The sequence below is a fragment of the Vulpes vulpes genome, chromosome 4, assembly GCF_048418805.1.
Source record: "Vulpes vulpes isolate BD-2025 chromosome 4, VulVul3, whole genome shotgun sequence".
In the NCBI taxonomy this organism is placed as follows: Eukaryota; Metazoa; Chordata; class Mammalia; order Carnivora; family Canidae; genus Vulpes; species Vulpes vulpes.
The window spans coordinates 28,231,109-28,248,639 of record NC_132783.1 but is presented as its reverse complement, the minus strand read 5'-3'; the positions used below and the strand labels follow the sequence as shown (position 1 = coordinate 28,248,639).

Genomic DNA, 17,531 nt, shown 5'->3' with positions numbered 1-17,531 from the left:
AGGGTCAGCTCACCATTTCTGCTAGATCCTCTGTAGCACTTGCCTTTCTTCAGGAATAACTTGGGACCTCTGAGTTGGCTGCCATTGTGCAGGATCACTAGGAACACTGAGAAAGTCATAATTCTTCCTACCTGATAAAGAGAATCCTAGAAGGTTTTTTTGTATCTGTATTCCCTTCTTTTCTTACCACCAGTCTCCCACCCATACATTCACAGATTCATGGAACCATCACCTTGTCATAATATCTCAGAGTAGGAGGACTTCTCTCAGCCATGAATAGCCCTAATTGGTTCCAGTTTATCCTAGGAATTCAGTGCCATCTAACAGAATTGGATCTTTGGCTGCCAGGCTAGAACTTCTCTAGTGTTCATATTTGGCCTGTATTATTGGGGGTGGGGTATGGGGGGAAGTGGTGGAGATAAGGGAGTGTGTCTCTGAAAGGCATAAATTATTGTCTTTCTGAGAAAGATTACTTTTTAAGGATTCTTTTCCAGTTTGCATAATAGGCTTTCTCTCTCTGTTACAAAGGACCACAGGCAAAATATGCATACTTAAGGCCAAATACAGACTTATTACCCTTCTCCCAAGAGACAGTTCCAAGTTCTGAACCTAGATTTCAATGCAAGACAGGCTGACCTTACCGGTTCTCTACTAGGATAGGATTCCCCAAGTTAGATACGACTGGAATATGGGGTGTTTTCAGGTACTGAGAAACTCAGCATACTAGGGATGTTAGAGAATTATAATGTTACGTAATTTTTTTCCTTTCTTTGGTTTTAGTTCCTACCCCTATTCAGAGTGAAATTGAAAATAAGTAGAACAGTTGGCAAAAACCTTAGTTACCACTTGGGTTTTCTGTGAAAGTACCAGTCAAGTAACAGAAATGATAGACATCTATATAAACCCCACTGGGATCCAGTTTTTAAAAGATTGAGAATAAAAAATGGGAGAAGTGAGAATAATATTTTAAACTATTCCTTATCTGGGCAGCCTGGGTGTCTCAGTGGTTTAGCGCTACCGTCAGCCCAGGGTGTGATCCTGGGGGCCTAGGATGGAGTCCAGCGTTGGACTCCCTGCATGGAGCCTGCTCCTCCCTCTGCCTGTGTCTGTGACTCTCTCTCACTCTGTGTCTCTCATGAATAAATAAATAAAATATTTTTAAAAGTAAAATAAAAAAATAAACTATTCCTTATCAAAATAATCACAATTCAGAATTTGACGAAAGCAGATTTTTAGGATTATCAGCAGTTACTAAAACCATGGTCAAAACAGAACAGGAGTTTTTCCCCTATGTTGATCTTAGGGTATTTAATTGTGAATAACAAACAAGCTAACACAGTGTATAAATAAACATGAAACTCAAAAGTATCTAAAATGAGTGCGCAGTGTTCTTCTCAGTGAACTCAAAATTAGGAACGGTCAGGGCCTGAGTGGCTGCACGTTGCACCTGCCCACAGCACCAGGATGCCTAGAGAAAGAACATCTCTACTCTGAGTCTCCTCAGCACCTTTAGAGTGGCTCTTGGAATGTTAATTTTACACAATCCATCATAACAAACTTCCAAAACAAATTGCAATTTGTTTTTGGCCAATTTTGTATAACTTTATTAATCTCTGAAATGTTTGCATTCAAATTAACTGTCCAAAACACACTTTTAAAACCCACTGTGCATATTTTCGAACAGAATAATAAAGAATAAAATGGGGTGGTAACTTCCTTGACATTTCGATCGTGTCTTAATTGAGAAGTTTAGGTATTAAGTCATAGCCTCTCTGTCCAGACTGTGCTGGCTTGCTGATAGCCAGTTGCCTCCGTTATGATATTAGCAGATTGCATATAAGACAAAGGGGGAGTATAGGGCACTGTAGATCTTTTCAAATAAGGAAGTTGTTTTCCATGGGTTCACAGAATAACAAGTTTAGCTCTTATTTAGAATTTATAATGTTGGAAGCATTTGCAGGAAAAGAACATTTTTTAAAACTTTTTGAAAGATTTTAACCAATCATACAGAAATAAGTCAAATAATTTGATTCATAAGTTCCTTCTTCCTGAAACATGGAATATTTGTGATTTTTTTAGTGATGTGCAGACAGTAATGTAGAACCTAGGCAGTTCTATCACTGATGCACTTTAGTTTTAGTTTTAGGTGAAGTTATATTTGTAATGAAACAAATTTCCCATTAAGGAACTGAATAGATGTTGCCCTGGACTTCTGGAGTAGTAAGAGGACTCCCATCTAGGTCATTAATTTGCATCTGAACTGGGTCACTGAGAACAAACAACTGTTTGGTGACCTAAATCAAATAAAATAACTTCAATAAAGCCAGGAGGGGAAATGGAATAAATAACAGCATCTCTTCTCAGTTTTAGAGCCAACTTACCAATTACAATTCAAAATTTATGTCAAGCCTAGGATTTATTATTAGAAAAGATCCTGAGAATGGTCTGAAGTCACAATGTTAGCAAATGTGATCTTTAATATTCTGTTTAATGATTTCAAAGATTAAAACACTCAAAGATTAAAACACTGAAGTTTCTATTCTGTGCTTTGCCTGTGTACATATGATACCCACATGCCAATTACATATCATCATCTGGTGAGTATTTCCATCTTCTTTTCAAACAGGAGGCATATGACAGAGTATTTTATAACAAGTGATATATTTAAGAATAAAAAGAGTTTCATGTAACTGGAGCCCATTATCAATTCTGAGCAATTAAGAGTAAGACAAGAGAACAAGGTGGAAGCAGAGTGATAACTAGGGAGAAAAATCTAGTCAAAAAGGGACATGTCATGCTAACTCCATCATGGACATAAATGCCACCACCCCTGTTGTAGCTCAAAGGGCACACCTAAGAAGAAAAAGCACACAGGGTTAGAGCACCAATGGAAAGAGACCACCTGTCACAAACAATTGATAAAACAACTATCTAGTTGGCCCATGGAGCAGCTATGACAAAGGACCATCTGATCCTCATGGCATTGTCTCACGGGACTCCTTTCCTTCACCATTAGGAATAAGAAGCCACCTAAACTACCTTCTCCTTCATTTATATAGCTCACACAGCCCTGCTGAGAGAACATAATAGGGCACTGAGCCATACTGCATTTTAATTCCACATTTCACAAAGAGGTGAATGTCAGATATTTCAAACAGTGAGCAAAAGTTTGAGAGCAAATCCAATTTAAATTGAAATGTTCTGCTTTGAGAAGTCAGTTTTTGAGGCATTTGTAAACCACTGAAAGGCATATTCTAAAATGGAATGGACTGTGCCATCTTATTAAAGCCAATGGGGATGCATATGAAGTCAGCAGTCATGGGCTTTTTTTTTTTTTTTTTTAGTCATGGGCTTTTTAACTATGCATTAATTGGCTGTGGGTTCTTTGACCTTTAATTAATTAAAATAGACAAATTTTCTATTTGCAAGAAAAACTTGAAATCATACAAACTGGGGGAGCAATACAAACAAGCTGCTATTTATCTCATTAACAAATAAATACAAAACCTGATGTTGAAATCTGCAAGCACTATTATGACTGATTCTGATTTTATTATTTAAAACCTTTAACTTTTCATAACTTTTTTCACTCAAAAGTAAAAAAAGAAATCAGGAAAGGAAGGAGATACTTCCCTTTAGATAAATTAACCAGACATAAGTAATATTCAAATGTCTGTGACCTAGCCCCAGTATTAAAAGAGGCCTTTTTAGTAGAGAATAATTCCAGGCCAAAATTCTAGAGGTTTTATGAAGTACAAAATTTTTACAAGACAGTCTGATTGGATCAGCTATGAAGAGTTGAAATTAAGATAATATACATGAGTAGAATTATATTTTGCAAATTTAACAAAAAGTGGTATGTTCTTGATTTGCTTTGGTTAACTTTTTAACTTGTATAGAGAACAATTAAAAATATTCTATTATGGGATGCCTGGGTGGCTCAGTCAGTTGAGTGTCTGCCTTTGGCCCAGGGTGTGATCCTGAAGACTCGGGATTGAGTCCCATGTCGGGTTCCCTGCAGGGAGCCTGCTTCTCTCTCCGCCTGTGTCTGCCTCTCTCTGTGTCTCTCATGAATAGATAAATAAATAATTTAAAAATATATATTCTATTAAAACCAAGGTAAATTATCAAAAAATCTCCTAGGATTTTTCAGTTAAGCATAGACTCCGAAGAAATCTTTTTCTTTATAGGGACCATGTCAATGTATAGAGCAAAGTCTCAGAAATATTAGGGACAGGCAGTAATAGGTTTATCCTCCTGTTCAAAGACAGATGCTTCAGTGCAACAATTTGAGAAATACCAGGTTTGGCAATCTCTAAAATATCTTCCACCTCAAACATTCTGTGATTCTACTCTGTGATTATCATAATTTTTTATGCATGCTTAGTTCCACCCCAAGCAGAGGACTCTCTAGTCAGGTTCTGGTTGCCAAATACTTCTTTCATCCTCTAAGGAAATAAATAAAGGACTATCTCTATGAAAGAACTCCTCGGGTCTTTTTCCTTTTCCAATTCTAGCAATATGCTTTCCCTACCATATCCACTGTACTACAACCAATATGGAACTAATAGTAGTGCCCAACATATTAATTGTTCATTTTTTTATATTTGTATTATAGTTGAGTCTGTTTTATATTCCTATCATTTTTTTCCTTTTTTAAACCACTCATGTCTGATATTCATCACTTTTAATGTTATACATATTTTTAGAATTAAGTTTGTTTTTTTTTTTTACAAATAAGATACAAGTTTTATTGACCTTTTGGGAAATTAAGTTTCCAGACTTTTTAAAATCAAAAGACCCCACAAAAACAAAGGATATGGACGCATATGTTAATTCAGTGACTTCTCTCCCTTGAGCCCTGGAACAGTGGCAGCAAAAACAATGAAGGCCATGGTGTGCACAGACACCAGGAACACTAGCCACATCCCAGGACTTCAGGGTCTTTGTTTTAGGACCGGGGTAATGGCCATGAGGTGAACATCCTGCTATCCCATTATGGCAACCAAAGGCAGGGACCCCTCCTCCCAACAGAAGCCAGTCCTTCTCCACTTGATCTTAGCCAAAAGGCTGAGAAGTGATAAGCCAGTCCCTCTCTTCATGAGCCCAGTTTTGTTCTCAATCTCTCCACACACAGTGATCAGAACCCCCAACATTAAAGGTGGCTTAAACAATAAAGCTTTTATTACCATACATTCCAGGGAAGTGTGAGACAGTTCTAGGGATGGATAAATCCATGACAGGTACCATGTGTAGTGTCAACTATGTCTGTGGAAATGATTAACCTTCTCTGGAAGCCCACAGGAGGAATAGTTCAGCTACTCTTGACCAGAGCTTGGTCACAGACATATTAGAATTTATTAAAATTTTATTGTGATCATCATGTTCAAGGCACTAAGCTTTTAACAGACTACATCATCCAGAACTTATAACCCTATGAGGTAGGCATTGTCACCCATTTTTTTTTTCAGAATATGGGAATTGAGGCAAAGGAAAGGCATTTGCCAGGGTGAAAAGTTACTCAGTGTCCTTGGAACTGGGATTCAAGCCCAGGAATTTTCCCTCCAGAAACCACATTATTATCTTTCTTAATAGCCTCCCAATGAGAATATTGTCAGAAAGTCATAGTAAATTATTCTGGTAGCTTGACTTGACTTGAAGTCTTTGTCAAATGTTAGGCCATTTCTATTTCTGGTCTCTTCAAGTTGGCTGGCCTTTTCTCTCTTTCCATGTTTAGAATCAGCATCCTTTTTGCTTTTGCTGCTATTCCAGAGAACTCAGAATGGTCTAAAGAAAACATTTTTCTCAGTTTTAGTTACTTCTTTAGTTCCAGAACTGTACTTCAGCTTCAGACTCAATTACCTGAATTTCTTATGCAGAAGCATTGATTCATTTGCTTAGTCATTCAACAAATTTTGTGAGGGTCAGGCACTGGGCAAACTTCAGTGAATGAAGCAAGCCAAGTCCCTGCTCTCATATTTCTTATGTTTGGTGGGAAGAGAGAACAATAAATAAGTATACAATATAACATATTAGGTACTGACAGATGTTGTGGATTAAGTAATGTATGGCAAAGAAGATAGGAAAGTCGGGGCCTCAGGAGATATTGCCAAATTTATAAGGATGGTCTGGGAAAGCCTCTCTGATACGGTAATATTTGAGCAGAGACATAAAAGAAATACAAATTTAAAAAATGTAATCATCTGGGCGAGAGAGGCATAACACCAAGAGTAAAGGGCCAGATGCAAAAATAATTCCGGAGTGCTTCCCTAACAACAGGAATGTCTTTGGGCTGGACCTAAATGCGAAGAATGGGTTGATGGCTAAAATTGTTTGACTCACTTATAAGTCATTCAAGAATGGTATTTAATTATAAACCATCTTCCAGAAAACTTATTTTAAACTATAGTAATATTTTTATACATTGTTTACCATTTTAGAGAATAAAAAAACTTTTCTCATATGTCATCTTCTCAAAACATCCTGTCACTGAGTGACGGGTCTGATTTGATTACTCTAGCAACTAACAAAGGGCCTGATACATAGAAGGTACTCAGTGAATATATATTTAATTAATGAGTTGATTAATTAATTCAATGGCTAACTTTTAATTTTTCAACTTTATCATGTTCATTTTTATTGAAATTCAGTGCAGTGCAGTGAACCTTCAGAGGCTGTGGAGGTGCACTCAGCCATTTGCCTCCACTCTAATACATTTAGTTTTTGTGTTGATTTATACTTTTTCTGCCTAACTCTTCCATTAAGTTCTTAGCATCTTTTCTTGTGGTCAGTTTCTCTAAGGTAATTTATCCAATCTACTATATTTTTGGAAAACAAATCATAAAGCTTGTATACCTACATGTAAAATAAAGTGATTAAAAGTGAGAGCATGAAACCCTTCCTTAAAGAATAAGTTCAATAGCTTTAATATTTGCTTCTGGGTACCTGTTCTGATCTCATAGGCATTTTTCTTATTTCCGCATTTACAATTAGGCTCCAGCAGACTAAAGTTGCTGGGCAAAATACACACTTATGCGTTTACTCCAGCTTTCATCCAAAAAAAAAAAATCATAAAGCATTTCAGTCCATTCCACAAAGGATCTATAATCTGATCTAAAACTACACTAGGAGGTTCTTCATTGAACCAAACTTGACCTTATTACCTGAAGCACCCAGAGGTCTGTCTGAGCCCCATTTATCCCTCACTGAAGCAAGAGCTTCTGTCCAGTGTTGATGACCCATCCAGTTTGTGCAACATGATTAGAAAAATCCCTTGGAATGGGACACTTATAATGTGTTCTCTCCATGAAAGCCATCATTTCTATTTACCGTTCAGTTGTCCTATGTAATTTCCCAATCAAATGTTATTCTCTTCTCCTCTGGCTGAGAATTATTGAGGTATTACCATTCATTCATTTTTTTTCCATTTTTCAACAAATAGCTACTGGGAGCCTATTGTGTGCCAAGCACTGCTTTCAACACTACAGATCAAGTATTGTAAAAATAGAAATTATATCTACTCTATTAGAATGCCTCTCTTTGAATGGAGGAGAGCTAAATGAATAGTTATAAATAGATACACACCAATAGTAATAGTAATGAGTCCTATAAAGAGAAGAACAAACCAATAGGAAGCACAAAAGCAAAAAAAAAAAAAATTTAAATATATCTGTAAAAATCAGTCAAAAAAAGCACAATATAAAAGGCTATAAAATATGATATCAAGGATCTGAAATGTAGAGGAAAAAAGGGTAAAGAATGAGTTCAAGATAAATAAACAATAGCTTAACATAGACTTCTATATGTAGAAGAAATTATACAAAAACCATGCAAAAAATAAAGAGAAAGAAATTCAAGTATATCACAAAATACAACCAGCAAACCTTGAAAAATGAAAAGAAAGAATCAGAGAAAAACTGAAAAAACAAAACAAGTAACAAAATGGAAATAAATACACATCTATTAATAATTATGTTGGATGTAATTGGACTAAACACTACAATCAAAAGACATAAGGTGTTGGATAAAATAACAAGACTCATCTATATGCTGCCTACAAGAGACACATTTCAGACCTAAAGACACCGGCAGATTGAAAGTGAGGGGATGAAGAAACATTTATCATGTAAATATATGTCAAAAGAAAGCTGGAGCAGCAATACTTATATTGGACAAAATAGATGTTAAAACAGACTGTAATAGGAAACAAAGAAGGACACTACGTAATCATAAAGGGAACAATCCAACAAGAAAGTATAACAATTGTAAATATTTGTGCACTCCACACGGAAGCACCTAAATATATAAAACGATTCATACATACAAAAGGAATTAATTGATAATAATACAATAATAGTAGGGGACTTTAATACCCCACCTACATTGATGGACAGATCATCTAAACAGAAAATAAACAAGGAAACAATGCCTTTGAATGACACATTGGATTAGATGGATTTTACATTTATTCAGAAGATTCCATCTTAAAATAGTGAAAACACAATCTTTTCAAATGCACATGGAACATCCCCCAGAATAGATCCCTTATTAGATTACAAACACACCTCAATAAATACAGAGGGACTGAAGTCATTCCATGCATCTTTACTGATCACAAAACTATGAAACTAGAAGTCAACCACAAGGAAAGATTCAGGAAGACCATAAATATATAGATGTTAAAAAAACATGCTAATAAACAATAAATGGTCAACCAAGAAATCAAAGAGTACATGAAAATGAAAATATAGCAGTCCAAAGCCTATGGGATGCAGCAAGGGTAATCATAAAAGGAAAATATATAGCAATACAGGCCTATCTCAAGAAGCAAGAAAAACCTCATATAAACAACCTAAACATACACCTAAAGATGATAGAAAAGAACAACAGAGTCTAAAGCCAGCAGGGGGACAAATAAAGATTAGGGCAGAAATAAATGACATAAAAACTAAAAAAGAACAAAAAACAAAACAAACAAAAGAAACAGAACAGATCAATGAAACCAGGAGCTGGTTCTTTGAAAAAATTAACCAAATTTGTAAACATCTACCCAGACCTATCAAGAACAGAGAAAGGATCCAAATAAATAAAATCATTAATGAGAGAAGAGAAATTACAACCAATACCACACATACAAATAATTTTAAGAGAATATTATGAAAAACTATATGCCAACAAATGGGACAGCCTGGAAAAAATGGATAAATTTCTAGAAACTTATAAATTACCAAAACTGAAAGAGGAAGAAATAGAAAACTGGAACAGACAAATGCTACCAAAAAAATTGAATAAATAATCAAAAAACTCCGAACAAACCAAAGTCCAAGACCAGATGTCTTCATAGGTGAATCCTACCAAACATTGAAAGAATTAATACCTGTTCTTTGCAAAATATTCCAAAAAACATAAAAGGAAGGAAAACTTCCAAATTCATTCTATGAGTCTTACATTGCCCTGATACCAAAATCAGATGAAGACACCAATAAAAAATAACTACAGGTCAATATCCCTGATGAACATAGATGCAAAGAACTGATTCAACTCAATACCCCCAAATAATAATTCAATTAAACAAATAAATAATCCAATTAAAAATGGGCAGAAGACATGAACAGACATTTCTCCAAAAAACATCCAGATGGCCAACAGGCATATGAAAAGATGCTCAAGATCACTCATCAGGGAAAGGCAAATCAAAACTACAGTGATATCACCTCACACTTGTCAGAGTGACTAAAATCAAAAACAAAAGAAACAAGTGTTGGCAAGGATGTGGAGAAAGAGGAACCTTCTTGTACTGTTAGTGGAAATGCAAACTGGTGCAGCCACTGTGGAAAACAGTATGGAGGTTCCTCAAAAAGTTAAAAATAGAACTACCCTATAACCATCAATTGCACTACTGCATATTGACCACAAAAACACTAGTTCAAAGGGATACACGGATCGTGCTATGTTTATAGCAGCATTATTTACAATAGCCAAATTATGAAAGCAGCCCGTGTCCATCAACTGATGAATGGATAAAGATGTGGTACACACACACACACACACACACACACACACACACATACACACACGAATATTACTCAGCCATAAAAAAAGAATGAAATCTTGCCATTTGCAACAATGAGTTTGGAGCTAGAGGGTACTATACTAAGCAAGAAAGAGAAATACCATATGATTTCACTCATATATATGGAGTTTAAGAAACAAAACAAATGAACAAAGGGGAAAAAAGAGAAGGACAGGCAAACCAAGAAAGAGAGTCTTAACCTTAACAGACTGATGGTTACCAGAGGGGAGATTGGTGGGGAGAGAGGTGAAACAGGTGATGGAGATTAAGGAGTGCACTTGTTGTGATGAGCATAGATGCTATATGGAGGTGTTGATCACTCTATTGTACACTTGAAACTAATATTACACTGTATGTAACTATACTGGAATTCAAATTTAAAAATTAAAAAAAAAGAACATGCTACTTAAGAGGTTTCCAACATACTTCTGCAGTCATTGGAGGAAATCTAATTTACTCTGAGGTAAGAGTATGTGAGTTGAGATGCCTCAGTCCTCTCATATGGAATCCTACACCTCTGCTTCCTTTTCTGCTTTGCTGCTAAAAGCAAGTATTTTAAATTATTAATGTGTTAAAATTATGTTTATTACAATAACATAAAAACATTTTTCTGTATAACTGAATGAGTGAGATATAACTTATAGTTTCCCAAAGATACTATATTGTAAGAAACTGTGAACTACTTTTATGTTTCTTTTTTTAAAAAGTACATTAGTATTTTGACTATTTAAGTATGTCAACCATAAACTAGAGTATGCATAACAATTTCAAGAGAATACTTACAATAGTGCTTAATTGTTCTCTATATTCCCACTCATATATCATTTGCCAGCTTCATGTCAACAAATATTCTAGCAAAACCATCTCTTATCTGTATAATTTAAAGGTTATGTATAATGTATGCTCTGGACCAGTTTAAATATGTAACAGAAATAATTTAAGATTACTATATACCTGTTTTCTCCTTGCTTTCACACAAACCTTTGTCTTTATTACCAAAATACAAACAATAAATTATGTCAATGTTGAGTTGGAGAATGAAGAATTCACTAAGGTCACTTAGGAAAGAATACAAAGCCCTGTAAAAGTTACTATAATACAGCTGCTTTTATCATCTTCCTCTTTTCCTTAAAATCCCCAGTTCTGATTAGACAACCCCCAAAGTACTAAGTCCCAATTTGAAAATACCATTTGAAATTTTAGGCATATGCTTGATTTTACTCCAAATTGGTAACAGTGAGAAAAGACGGTGGAATTTTGTGATAGGATGATAAGGAGTTTCTAAGATTCAGGGAAAGGGACAAATGATTCCATTCACAGAGCTAAAACGCCACTTCTATGTGCTAGAAAGGGTTTTAGGGCCATATTTCCGTTTTCTCATTTGATCTGTATATTAAATCCACAAGCAGTATATTGTTATCATTATTTCCCAGAGGAGGAAACTGATTTGGAGTTCAGTGCCTTGGCCAGGCTTATACAGCAGTCAAACGGCAGAGTCATTTAGTCACCCTCATTCCAAATCAGCTGTTCATTCATCATGCCATGTTAGTGAGACCACACTCAAGGTCTGAGCATTCAGCATATGGTGGCCATGGCTTAAGGTAACGTTAACAATAAGCAAGATAATCTCTAACACACCTCCCTATAATTAGCAAATTCCTGGGTGAAAGTTCCCTATCCATTTTCCCAAATGTGATAGGGCTCATGTAAATCGTGGAAAACACCCTCCAACCTTTGGTATTTATATTTTAAATCAGCAGGATAAACATAATTTCCCCCTTTTTGTGTATAGGCTTTAAATTTAGAATATGAACAACTAAAAACTGAGTGTTTTATTGTCAGGAATGTTATTGTCAGGTAGTAGGCTCCAAGTCTATAGGTTTTTTTTGTCAAAAGAGAATTTAAATACTGTTACCAAAAGTGGCCAAATCTGATGTATTCCACTAGCTTCTTACAGGCAATTGCCTGCCTTTTCTTATTTCCCACCCCAGTGTCATTGTGTAGGCAAGTCAAATAGTATAGTTGGCCCCGGCCTTATTGTTCATTGTTTTCCTCTAAACCTGTCTTCCCCCTAATCGTGCAAGATGGCTTCACTCTAATATTCCACCCAGTTAACTGTTTTCAGCAAATTTTAGTGTTTTCCTGGTCTGGGAACAGGTCCTCTAATAGAGAACCTTCCTAGTTCTGAACCTGGTGAGGAGACTGAGGTGACAGCTATGACCCTTTCATAGCAGCCTTTCAGCATCCCGCAGTCCACCTCCACACCAGCTGGACTGATGGACTGCTCTTTACTATGTATGCCACTGGGTAAGTATTCCTAGTTGGGCTGACCATTCACTGACCAACCTAGTCTTCCCATCCCCCTCATACCTTTAGGTTTTAGAACGTAGGAGGGACAACCAGTTAATGAAAATGATACAAAGAGCCACCTCTTATTCCCTTCTGGTGGAGTTTGTCATAGAAGGCTCTGTACACCAATGATTAACAGTGTTCAGTGTGAGTATTCTTGCTGTTTCTGTGGGCAACAGAAGCAGTGAGCTTTGAAATCCAAAATCCTGCCTCGAATCACTTCCTCAGCACTTAACTGGCTGTGTGACTAGGGGAAAGTCACTTAAACTATGTAAATCAGGTCTCCTGTGTCTGAAGTGGGAATAATGATCTTTTACATTAAATAACTCTGATGACAGAGTGTTGCATGTTTCTATAGAGATAGGTATATAATTAGATACAAGATCTTACAATTAGCTGCCCAATTGGTTTCATTTACTTAGCAGATACAGATACATTATATATATTCATAACTAGTATTTGGCTGATTAAGAAAATATTGACTCTAAAAATTCTGTGCTGAAATACTATTTTTGCCTGCTGCTGCTGAAAAACCATACCCAGCACTAAAATTTCTTCCCAAGCTTTAATTTGGCTCACCGACTCCTTTAGTTACCTTATAAAAAATAAAACAGGTCAAATAATCATCTGGGAAACAGATAAAATACATAAACTTAGTTCACGTTCCCTCAAAGAATGTCACACATGTGATGAATACTAACATATAAAACATTTTTGCAGTTATATTTGAATTTTGTCTCCAATTTACTTTAATTGATATGTTCATTCTGTTAAAGAAAGTTGGAGAAAATCCAGAGATATATAAAAGCTCCCATTTTGCTCAGTTCTCAGAGCTCGATTTCTTTAAATTAGATCTCCTTGGCCTTTAACTAGATCTTTAAATGCTTGCAAGTGGTTTTGGCTTTGTAGAATGAAGACCCAAAAACTAAGTTAGTGGGGTAGTATACAGATTCAATATTTGAAAAAATCATTTTGAAAATAGTCATATTTTCATGTTAAACTATATTCCTGGTTCAACTGTTATAATTTTAACTGGATTTTATATTCTCTTTTAATACTTCCATAAGCATTTCAAATTTACTGAAAAATTGTTTGCCAAAGGATAAGCATAATTATTCTTATCTTCTTATTGCTGCAGAAACGGCTACTTCACTACTATATAATATATAATATATATTGATACATAGAGCAGTATTTATATTATATAAAAAATGTAAATAACCTAAATGTACAACAGGAAGATCAAATGATTAAATAAATTATAGGGCACCAATTTGATGCAGTATTCTGCTCCCATTAACAAGTTTTGGAAGGTTAATGTGACAGGAGAAAGCTCTTAACATGCTATTAAGTGACAAAGCAAAATTTGAAATTCTGCATTTTTAGTAATTATTGTTATAGTTCTAATTTTTGATTTATGGCTCTAATTTCACTTACCTGTACATATATATATCTGCATATATTTTAGTAGTTATTGGTAAAGATGGAAGAGAATCCCATCATAATATTAACTTTTCCTATAAGGTGGATTTATTAGTGATTTTGACTTTTTCACTAGAAATAATGACGTATTATTTTAAAAATTATTTTAAAAATAATTATTGATGCATTGATGCAAAGTATTATTGTTCCATAATTGATGATTCCTAACAGTAGAAATCTATGTTCTTAGAGTTCTTGGCCTGGAGGTACCTAAATGGTACCTCTGCAGATGGTTATGATTCTTTACCTTCTTCTCCATGACCAAAATACTCTGCACATCATAGAGGGTTTGCTTGTCCAAAATGCATGTGGTTTTCTGAATTTGGTATTAGAACATTGATTTCGCTTATTATGATTAGATTTTTAGATATCATGCCATTTTGACATGTTGCACATAAATAGTAAAGCAAAGGATCATTTATATCATTTTTGTAATATTTTATTTATAGTAATAATAGACTATCTTAACTTTAAATAGACTAGTGCTGAATAAAATCATTCTAGCAATGAGGAGTTTAATGAAAATGACATAATCTAAGAATATTGCTGGGTGCTCTAGCTTCTAGTACAAAAGCATATTTTGAAAAGATAGAAATAATGGATGAATATATAATATTGTTCCCATATATACACCCAAAATCCGGTCCATGAAAGTAGATAGATAGATAGATAGATAGATAGATAGATAGATAGATAGATAAAATACATACATATAAAGATTAAAAATATTACTGTTTATCTTAAGTATATAAAATATCTAGAAATAAATTCCCTCTTCACCATATATAGGAATAATTTTAGTATCTACCATCTGTTTCAATATATCTTTTATGTGTTTTATTGTTTCTAGAATGTCAAATAAATGTATAAAATGTGAACTCAAACCTGCACAATCAGTGCTACTTCAAAAATTTAAATCAATGTATTCTAGTTGATTTAGAGATTAGTTCCCAAGTACATTATTTAGCTTCTAAGGCCTATGAACAGGACAGGCTTATTTGTTTGTTCTTATCAAGTAAGTTTTAAAAGACAGAGTCACAAAGCAAAGTTCAAGTTTAATTGAACATTTTATTTTCAAAAGACAAAAAACTTCTAACTTTAAAGCATTGAACACAGAAGAAATTATTTTAAAATGGATTTCAAATCTATATTTTAACCATTGAATAAAGTGAGTAGACTGAATAAATGAAATGAATAAGATAGATAAAGAAGAAGAAGAAAAGATATAAGGGGAAGGAACAATAGGAAGAGCCAGCTAGAATGTTTAACAGGGAGAAGAAATGAAAAAGTAGAAGGAGGGAAGGAAGGCTGGAGGACACTGAGGGTAAATAAAATAAGAAAAACAACTTTAACTAAATGAGATAGATAGATGATATAATGGTCAGTAATATATAATATATACATATATAGGAGCGCCTGGGTGGCTCAGTCAGTTCAGTGTCCAACTCTTGATTTCTCTCCCTCTCCCTCTGCCCCTCCCCCCCAGTCATGTGCATGCTCTCTAAAATAAATAAATCTTTAAAATTTATATAACTACTGATATTATATCAACACCTAATATTTTATGCCACTTTAAAAAAAATACTTATCAAGCACTCCTGCAAATATTGGCTCTTTTATAATCCTCATCACAACTCTAGGACTTAGACAACTGTCTCGACTCTAACAAATGAAGAGAAAAGTTCAGAGAATATGAATTGTTTAACATCACTGACAATAACAACAACCATATTAATATGAGTGATAGTAGCAGCAGCAATATTAGAGGAGCAGGAACTAATATTGTTGAACACCTATCATGTGCCTATCACTGTGCCAAGAGTATAAAAAAGCATGTCACCCTCGCAACAGTTCTTTGAGATAATTAATATTTATTTTTTAAACATTTTATTTATTTGTTCATGTTCTTCAAAAGGGGATATCGTGATAAGTTTCTTTTATTTAGAGAGAGGCAGAGACATAGGCAGAGGGAGAAGCAGGCTCACTGCAGAGAGCCCGATACAAGACTTGATTCCAGGACACCGGGATCACTTTAGTAGGTGATAGGATAAATAAGTTATATAAGTTATATCTGTTTATCTTCCAAAAAAAGATTGAGACCTTGAACATGAATGAGACCAGGCTTTCAGGTGTCAGCTAAGCTACCAGAAAAAGAAGATCCTATTGTGGGCCCAGCTGAAGGGGGAATAGGAGGGGGATGGGGGAAAGAGTACCTAATATGGAATCAGGCAATCATATCCTTCATCTATGATTTACCACTAATTTTATCTGTGAAAATGAGCAAGTCATCACTCCTCAGTTTCCTTGTGTGTAAAAGAATGTTCACTAAGATCCTTTACAAATCTAACATCTGGTGTTACTTTCTGGCTAGTTGAAATGGGTACTCAACTACAGTAGTCTGTGTAGGGAGGGTGGCAGGGAGAGAAGGAATATAAGAATAGGAATTTAAATAAGAATGAGAAAAAAAAGAAGTCTATTAAAAATTCATAGCATAGTGGCACCTGGGTGGCTCAGTGGTTGACCATCTGCCTTTGTCTCAGGTCCTGGTACTGAGGCCCTGGGATCAAGTCCTGCATCGGGCTCCTCCCAAGGAGCCTGCTTCTCCCTCTGCCTATGTCTCTGCCTCTATCTCTGTGTCTCTGATGAATAAATAAAATCTTTTTTTTTAAAAAAAAGTCATAGCATAGTAAATATAAAATGTAATATTTAAAACTCTGTTTTAAGAGTTTTACTGTCAGAAGTAGGGGGTTTTGTTTGTTTTTTTAATGAAAGGCCAAATTAGAAATTTATTTTATCATGATATCCCCTTTTGAAGAACAATCACTATCTTCTGGGAATCTAAGACCTAAAGATTGAAAAGTCTTAGATTTTGAAGACCAAAGACATATCTGAGAAATAAAAATGTTTCTTTCAACATATGTTCTTGCATAGTTTCACTTAAAGAGTGTCCTTCTTTTGACAATTGGTGATCCATGTCCCTGAGAAGTGAAAGGCGATATATTTTATGTATTAGATAATAGTTCCTTTAATACATGCAGAATAAACTTTACATATAACTTCCTTTTTCTAGCTGACACTTTTTGGTGATTTATTGCAAGCTAAAGGATAAATATGTGTATATGTTTATGTAATCTTGAAAGCATCTCTCTAGTTGTAAAGTGATAAAGACACTACTTTCCATCATTTGATTCTCTCACATACAAAGGAGTAGTTTTACCCTTTGAATGAAAACGGAAGATATCTTTTAAAACTTCTCAATGCCATTCTCTAACCTGATACTTGTTGGTTTGTTTTTTTTTAACTGTGTATTTCAGGCCCTGCTTGACACTCAGAATCTTTTGCGTGCACAAATCACAAATTTTACATTCAACCTGGGATTTTCAGGAAAATTTTACCATACAGGTAAGAACAAAGAGGTTATTCTTATAAGGCCTCTCTGACCACTCTTTTTAAAAATTGTGACCCCCCCCTTCCCACATTCCATGTTTCTCTCCGTTTTTATTTTCTTCATATTATTCAATTCCACTTAATATATCATTTTTTAACTTTTACAAAATGTTGATGGTTTTAAAGTTTATTCACCATGTTATAATAGCCTAATGGCCTTCCTTTTCTACTGAACTATAAT

General features: G+C 34.8%; 1 protein-coding gene and 1 long non-coding RNA gene across 6 annotated transcripts in view; one reads left to right on the top strand and one right to left on the bottom strand.

Annotated features, from left to right (window-relative positions):
• The window catches only part of LOC140598567 (uncharacterized), a 308,814-nt gene that overhangs the window by 165,646 nt on the left and 125,637 nt on the right, over positions 1-17,531 (bottom strand). The window lies entirely within an intron of this gene.
• LOC112930966 (bifunctional heparan sulfate N-deacetylase/N-sulfotransferase 3) overlaps positions 1-17,531 on the top strand; it is a 174,133-nt gene that overhangs the window by 38,120 nt on the left and 118,482 nt on the right. For all 3 annotated transcript variants that reach the window (XM_072755358.1, XM_072755357.1, XM_026013440.2), the window contains one exon: positions 17,218-17,305. In XM_072755358.1, coding sequence (XP_072611459.1) covers positions 17,218-17,305 — 88 coding nt within the window. The remainder of the gene's footprint in view (positions 1-17,217; positions 17,306-17,531) is intronic.